An 8,165-nucleotide genomic window follows, 5' to 3' on the forward strand; every position below is an offset into this window, starting at 1 on the left:
GCCAATTAGCACAAATGGTAAGTTCCGACAGTGCCTACAAGTGTGCCTACTGGCCGCTAGATGGCAATACCGGTTTCATATGTATACACCTGGTATATCCAACCAATTAGTTGAACTTTTAATATAAACGAACGAAATTTTAACAAAATATGAGATAAACTTCTAAATTAAAAAGACGAATTTACAACAAAACAGTTAAATTTTCATTCCCAAAAAATAATTTTTTTACAAGATAACTGATTTTTCCACAAAAAAGTTAATTTCTAACTAAGTATTTGAGCATTCAATTAAAACAATGGATTTGCAGCTAAAAATAGGATATGATGAATTGAGGTTCTGTAATAAATTTAGACGGTGGTTTCGCTGGATTAATCACTTTATTTAGTTTCACTTATTATTCGGTCCGTTCGTCTTACATGGAGTCTCAGCAGTAACTAAATAATAAGAAGGAAGTGCAGTCGAGCACGCAGGGACACAGAAGAGCAGCGCGAGAGGCAGAACGGCACACTAGTCCTCGGTCGTACGAGATTGAAACAACCCGCCCGCCTCGCTCCTTGAAAGACACGTTATTGAACACTGCCCCCCAAAGACGTGCCCACCTACGTCAAATCACTATCGTCTTCTGACCTCTTCTGTCGTGGTCTGGGCGATTGGCAAAAGGGCAAGCTTCACGATGGGCCGAATACACTCTCCAGTGCATGTCTTGATCTTGGCGGCACACACCAGTCTATTAGATCCCTCATAAGTCTGACTCACTTAGCCGACAGGCCATCTTCCATCAGATTTGATAAGAGAAGGGTCCAGCACTATGACTAGGTCTTCGACCTTTAAATTGGGGCGCTAACGAGTCCACTTGAGCCGTTGTTGGAGAGTATTTAAATACTCGCTGCTCCATCGCTTCCAGAACTGATCTCGCATTCCCTTGACAAGTTTCCAGTGAGTCAGACGATCAAGATTTGTCGTCCAGGAGTAAGGATGGTTAGATTCTCGACGTCATTGGAGAGAGACGAAGGAGACGACAATTTAACACTGTTTCGATTTCACAAGCAAGGTGGAGAATTCCTCGTATGTCAGATTCTTGGGCTCGGTTATGCGTTTAAGATGAGTTTTAAAGGATTTCATCCCAGCTGCCCAAAGTCCTTCAAAGTGCGGAGAAGCAGGTGAAATGAACCACCAGACGATGCCTTCGGTTGTCTTTGAATCATCGACTCGATCCCAGTTAATCGCTCTGAGCGCTTGTTTTATCTCCAAATCAGCGCGATGAAAATGAGTTGCATTGACGCATCATAATTCAGCCGGTTTTCGACGTCGACCACAAAATCGCAGTGATGCATCCTGCAGACTCTCGGTGGTTAGATCGCCGACATCCTCAAGATGTATCCCCTTGGAAGCGAAGGACACGAAAACAGCCACGTAGCCCTTGGTAGTACGTGATCCACGCCCCTTGGCGGCCTGCAGATGAAAGGGCCCAGCAAAATCAAAGACGGTGCATGTAAGAGCTCTCACCGATGTGGCTTGTTCTGGGGGCAAAGGTGCCATGGCCTGTTCCATGGGCCTCGGTAGAGCTCTGGTGCACACAACGCACCGATGTATGTGTGCTCGGATTTGACGTTTTCCACCAATTATCCAAACGCGGCGAACTACATGAACGTATGGTAAGCAAAATTCAACATGAAGTTCCCGGTGATGAGCCCAAGTAATCATCTGCTTGGCCAAAGGGTCGGCACTCGATAAGATCGGCGGATGACGGGTATTCATGAAAGCGATGAGTGCTGAAGGCGGTCTCCTACTCGCAGGAGATCAATCGGATCGACGAATACGTCAAGACCTTTGAGTGGGCTTTGGCGCGTCAGGTGATCTTCTCTCGTTGGAAGTTGTGCTAGCTCCGGTGCGAAGTGATAACGTTGACTTAGAAGGACGCATGTGTAAAAGGCGTCATTGAATTCGTTACCAGTGGAAGGCAAAAGAACAGCGACAGTGGAGGGACGCTTGGGTCGTAGCCTCACCCAACGACGGAGCCACACTAAGAACCGCAGCAGTAGATTCAAATTTGAAAACTTTACCAATAGATCATCAACCAAAGTAAATGGAGCACTCGCATCGGCTGCGATTTGACCGACATTGACCGATGCAAAATTGAGGGAACTGGAAGGTGACTCGCGCAACCAATCAGGTCCCTCAAACCATGGCTTGTCATGCATAAGTGTGGTTAACTCAGCTCTGCGGGAGGCCACGTCTGCTGGATTCAACTGCGACGGCACGTGTCTCCAAATGATCGATGGCATGATTTCTTGAGTGTGGTTGATATAATTATCTATCAAGGAATTTCCAACTGGTATACTAGAGTGAAGCCAGTGAAGCACGATCTGAGCGTCACATCAGGCATAGCAGTTCCTTGAAGCGAAGTAGTTTACGCGCGAGTAAAGCAGCCCGCAACTCGAGCCGTCGAATCGTCAATCCGGACTCCGCCCTGATAGAAGGCTGTAGGCTTTTGATGGAGTTCAATTTCGTTTTGGCGGCAAGTAGTACTGTGAATACGTGATCATCTTTGGACAGCACTCTTGCATATTCAACCGCAGCCATCGCACGTGGACTGGCATCAGAAAAGGCGTGCAGTTGCAGTTGGCAAGAGGGACTGGTCTGAAGCCAGCGAGGTAAGGTGGCATCGGGAACACGACACTCCACAAGTCTTGCATCAGCATTTTGGCCATCACGGTGACAGGAGCTAACTAGCCGCACGTATCGAAAAAGCTTGCGATTGCTGATAGGATCTCTCTTTCAGTTTCTTGTGTAGCGCCTATTGAAGGCGACGTCAGCCGAAAGTTATGGCTCTGAGGATTCCATAAGATACCTAGCTTGTTCACGGGGGGATCTTCACTGATGCGAATTCAAGAAGGTCGCAAGCACTCTTCACTAGGGAGATCCTGTAATCGATTTGGATTGTTGGCGTCCCACTCTTCAAAGCATTTACTGCCTCTGGATAATCTTTCCCTTTATCGATGCACAACTGCTGCATAAATCGAAGCGACATTTAAGGTGCGCATGATTCCCCGTAGGTGACTGTAAGTAATGAAAAATTTTGAACAGGCTCCTCAGACGTGCTCCAAAATATCCGTTGTAGATCCACATCGCGATCGTCGATTCTGATTTTGCGATACATCATTTTTACATCTGTACAGCAAACAAAACGATATTAGCGCCATTGGAGACTGTATCCAGTCGAAGCGGGCCGCGAGGCGTTAAAAACAACTCGAAGCTTGGATTCTTGATCCCTTCTCTGCCTGATTCCATGATGTGGGATGTAATGAACCGGTCCTCTGCTGTCACGAATCTCTTGGTGGTTTAACTCACGCATGTAGCCTAGTCGGAGATATTCGTTCATGAATTCGATATAAGCTTTCGCGATGCTGGGTTCCCTTCTCATGCGTCGATGCAATGAAGTTAAAGCAGCGAATGCGCCCGGACGACTATCGCCAAGAGCATTGACAATATCGGGTCGGGTAGGCAGCCGTAATATGTAAGACCCGTGTGTATCTCGGCAATGCTAGGTGAAGATATTTTCACATTGCTGGTCGTCTGGTGCTTGTCTCTCGATGATTGGAAGATTCTCTATTTTCCAGAATCGTTGCGGCTGGTCCAGCAATAGGAGGTGCCAGCGAGGTTCCGTTTTAGTGAGCTGGGCGAGGCATGAATTGGCTAAAGTTATCGAGTTGGAGTAAGCGGTTCACCCAAAGATAGTCCAACCCACTATAGTCTGTTGCATGATTAAACCTGCTTGTCGGAGCAGCCCAGGTCGTAATAGTTCGAGTAGCACGTTAGCACCGATCAGCAAATCAACAGGACCTGGAGTATCGAACTTCTCGTCGGCGAGGATCACATTCGGCTATACAGTTCTTACCGATGACGGCAGTGGGACTGCTGGAGTAGTCAAGCCGAGATGTTTCAAACAATAGGCTTCAAACTTCATTTGTGTAGTTGAATGAGGAGTGTGTAAATTTAGTTAAATTTTGAGACGTGCTCGGTTGATGAGCTCTCCTACCACGCCGCTGATATTTATTTCAAATCTTTCCAAGATGGCTTTGACCCTGTAAGCAAATGCTGTTGATATCAGCGTGGCCTCAGAGCAAGAGTGGGGCAGGTCCCGGGCTGTGATGATGTCACAACGCCCGCTGCTGATTTTCAACATGGCTGTGGGTAAAAGCACGAGTCACGAATTAGCGGGGAAGTTTCCTCCAGATCCTGACGCTTCAGCTGAATGATTTACATCTTAGCTACGTTTGGATGGGATGGTATCAGGAAGTCGTGCGCTCTCACGTTTGCGTTCCTCCTCATATAAAAGCGAGTGGTGTAGAGCTCCGCAAAGGGAAAAGCTCAAGAGAGATGGATAAGGCCTGTCGGCGTGGCCAAAACGTATGCAAAGGAAGCATAGCCGTGACTTGCTGACGATATCTCGACGGCCTCAAGGGTCTACGGCAATAAACCTTTCGCAGTGACCTGCATAGTGAGTCCCTCCACAGCAGCTACAGTTCTCGTAGCCTTGAATGGCAAGCGTGCGATAACCCCGAGGTTTTATTGTGGATAGATCTGGTGGCAAAAATGGTCGATTGACAACCGCGCGATTGCTTCTGTTGCCTTCCAGTGAGCTGATTGGGCAGCTTCGACAACCTAGGAACTTAACCAGTGTATCGAAGGTAGGCATTTTTGAAGTTTTTGTCACAGTGTCAATTTGAAGCTTCTCCAATTCTTCCTCCCATGCCCACCGGTTTAACGGACCAAAGAGTGCGCAGCGCATTAATGTGGTCTTAGACAAGCAGTCTCGGATGTTCATATCGTGTAAGCAGTATATCCCATACAGAGGTGTAGTTGGCCCCCGTTACAGCAACGAGTCGACTGCCAGCTTCGCTTTCCTTTGCAGATATGACTTCAAATAAAAGAGCCTCTGAACATCACTAAACTGTTCATCTTTGTGGATAAGCGCCTGGAAAGCGTTTCGAAAGACCTCCTAGTCTTCTCTTCGGCCAGAAAATGTTGAAACGTCCATTCGAGGTAGGCGTGCACTCGTCGATCCTGCTCGTTGTAACAGTAAAGTCTCGTTCCCCGTCGGAGTTGACGTTTTAGAAGTGGTGGGAGTCCACCTTTCACGATTGTCTTACCGCTTGGACTGAGATTCAATGTATGCTTGATCGATTTCAGTTTTCACTGCATCGCGAGTATATCTGTTATCATCAATATCGTTTTGAAGAAGTATCAGATGACTGCTTTGAAAGTCCGCCCAATACGAACGTAAAAGCTCCAGCCTTGCCTGTACTAAACCAATCATCCATCGATCGTCAGAAGACGTGATTACAGTTGATGTGAAATTCCGAATCACTTTCACAAGAGCCTGTTGAAGGGAGATCAATTCGTCCATGGTCTCTGCCCTGAAATTTATGTGTCACATAAGAAGTGCAATGAATCAAGTTTGACTGAGAAGATGTGTTGCACTTCTCTTTTTTCAGTAAATTTTTAATAATTTTGACCAAAAGGAGAATAATTAGATCACGTTCGGGACAGAGAAAGAAAACAAGCAGAGAGGACGAGGTATAACGCGCATGCATAATGTATACGTCATATAAAGGTACAAGGAATTTCCTGAGAGAAGTCAAACAATCTTTAGTAGCATTTTAGTTTTTCTCCCTGTTTTCTACACAATAAAGCATGTTTGCGGAATGGAATCTACTTCCCATAACGATACGACGAAGGCGAAATATGATTAGGACTGTGAGGCTTAAAAATAAATTTGGTAAACACGTTTAATCGTTTACATTCAACATTCTTAAAATTAATAGCAATAGGTAAACAGAAAGAAAATGAAACCAATTAAAATTAAGAAGTGATACCCCGAACCGAGGCATTATGCTTTTCTCTGTTAACGCAGGCGCATGCACTCAATGTTGAATCACGCCATCGCCGTCTGTCAATCGCCCTCACTTCCCCCTCAGTCCTTCACTTATTCTCTCTCACTCTCTCTTTTTGACTCGAACTCCGTTGGGCGCGTGGCCATTAGAGCGAGCTGCATTAAGATGCTTGCCATTTCCCTCTTCCTTTGTTCTCGAACTCGAGCAAATCTTTCAAGATTGCGAGTGAGATATAAAGTCACCTTTACCCTCTCACGTGCATTTCACATTTGTCTCAAATTCCTCTCTTTTTTGCTTACTTGATAGCTTTGTAATGTCTCGAATGTTCATCACTCAGCTATATCCGGCTCGAAGGACCAATTGATGAATTGAGGTTCTGTAATAAATGTAGACGGTGGTTTCGCTGGATAAATCACTTTATTTAGTATTCACTTATTATTCGATACGTCCGTCTTACATGGAGTCTCAGCAGTAACTAAATAATAAGAAGGAAGTGCAGTCGAGCACGCAGGGACGTAGAAGACCAGCGTCAGTGGCAGAACGCCACACTAGTCCTCGATCACACGAGATTGAAACAGAATACATAGTTAAATTTTAAGTTAAAAAAATTAATTTTTGAGCAACAATAAGAAAAGGTTTCTCAATCAAATAGCTAAATATTTAACCAGTAAAATACATTATGGTATTATCAGAGTAGTTCAACTTCCAAATAAATAGTTAACTCTTCAACCAATAAAATTTTGCGAAACACAAAATCTGATTAATTGTGCCTGGGAACAAGGATTGCTTGTGTCATTAATTCTATTTTTCATAAATTTTGACAAAAGCGATTATTCAAAACCAAGAAAAATACATTTTCAAACAAATTGTTGATTTAAATTAGTTTGAATTCTGAAGAAAATACCTAAATTTTCAACATATTAAATTTTAGTCAAAAACAGTTGCATTTCAAACCAAATAATAGTTTAATCTGGCAGCAAAGAAAACAATTTTTAAGATGACAGTTGAATCATCAATTTGAAAAGTTGAATTTTCAACCTTAATAATCATTTTTTACCAAGATGAAGTATTATGGAAATAGCTTAATCAAAGAAAAACTAATTCTCAATCAAACAACTAGTTGAATTTTCAACGTACAAAGATATATAATCAACCAACTGGTAAACTTCTTACACGAAACAGAATTCACTTGAACAAGCAACAGTTGAATTTTTACCAGGAAATATGAATTTTCAACTAAAAAAGATGACTCTTCTGCAGGGTCGCAGTTTTAATCGAGGAAAAAAATTCCCGCTTTACGAATTTTTTCTAGATCTTATTGATATTGAGAAATCTAAACTAATATTGCTTTCAATTTTTTTATTTTATTAATTATTTGAGTAGCTATAGAAAAATAGTGTAAATTGTAATATTTTATCAAATGGAAATATAAAATACTTTTTTCATTTTCTTGTCTTCAGTTCAAAAGTAATATTCTGAAGAATCACATCAATTTATCATTATAATTGTGTAATTTTTTTCGCACCGTGTAAAAATTGCAGTTGGAAATAAAAAGGTGCAAAAGTTCAATCATTTCGTTTGTAAAACAATAATAATACAAATAAAATGAATGTGCATTTTAAAGGATTCTAATAGAAAATCTCAAATTACTTTTTTAGACATTTTTAAAGTAAGTTTGTTACTTAACAGAGGAATAAATATTAAAAGTTTTTACAAATTACTTCTTTCTACTTTTTGAACTGGCCAGCTTTTTGTACAATGCAAGAAAATAATTGTAGAATTATACTGATAAGTTATAGCGATTCTAGAGAAAGACATATTAAAAATAGGTCAGTTATACCAGCCCTCCTCCATCCTTAATTTTCGGGTTCTCTATATCTCACTGAATTGCGCCCCAAAGGTGCTCAAATGCGCCACCGATAATAAATTTTTCGCCACAAAACTGTAGGAGTTATATCAAGTGTCACTCTGCCCCCCGCCCTCGTTTGAAAAATCAAAGTTTTTTTATAAACATATCATATATTGGGGGGCGGGGGGAATGTAACGCAGGTGTTAAATCTTCAACAGTGATCTGCAGTATGAAGTTGCGGATATGAATTCATTCGTTTTTAAATGCGCTTATATGCGCCATAAATTTGTTTGGAAAATTTTGAAAATTTCCCAAAGATATGAAGGTAACCAAATTTTATGTAGTGAAAAGGAGGGTCATTATTTGAAGTAATGACAGATACCTATGATCAATTTTAAAAATTGTTATTAGTCTAGACA

At 42.3% G+C, this 8,165-nt stretch overlaps 1 protein-coding gene across 1 annotated transcript; it reads right to left on the bottom strand.

The window, feature by feature from the left end:
* Window positions 1-1,284: 1,284 nt before the first annotated feature.
* On the bottom strand, window positions 1,285-1,758 carry LOC117182912. Its single transcript, XM_033376025.1, has one exon. It carries the CDS (start codon window positions 1,756-1,758, stop codon window positions 1,285-1,287), a length of 474 nt encoding a protein of 157 aa, XP_033231916.1.
* Between the last annotated feature and the right edge of the window lie 6,407 nt (window positions 1,759-8,165).

The sequence above is a fragment of the Belonocnema kinseyi genome, chromosome 2 (genome assembly GCF_010883055.1).
Source record: "Belonocnema kinseyi isolate 2016_QV_RU_SX_M_011 chromosome 2, B_treatae_v1, whole genome shotgun sequence".
In the NCBI taxonomy this organism is placed as follows: Eukaryota; Metazoa; Arthropoda; class Insecta; order Hymenoptera; family Cynipidae; genus Belonocnema; species Belonocnema kinseyi.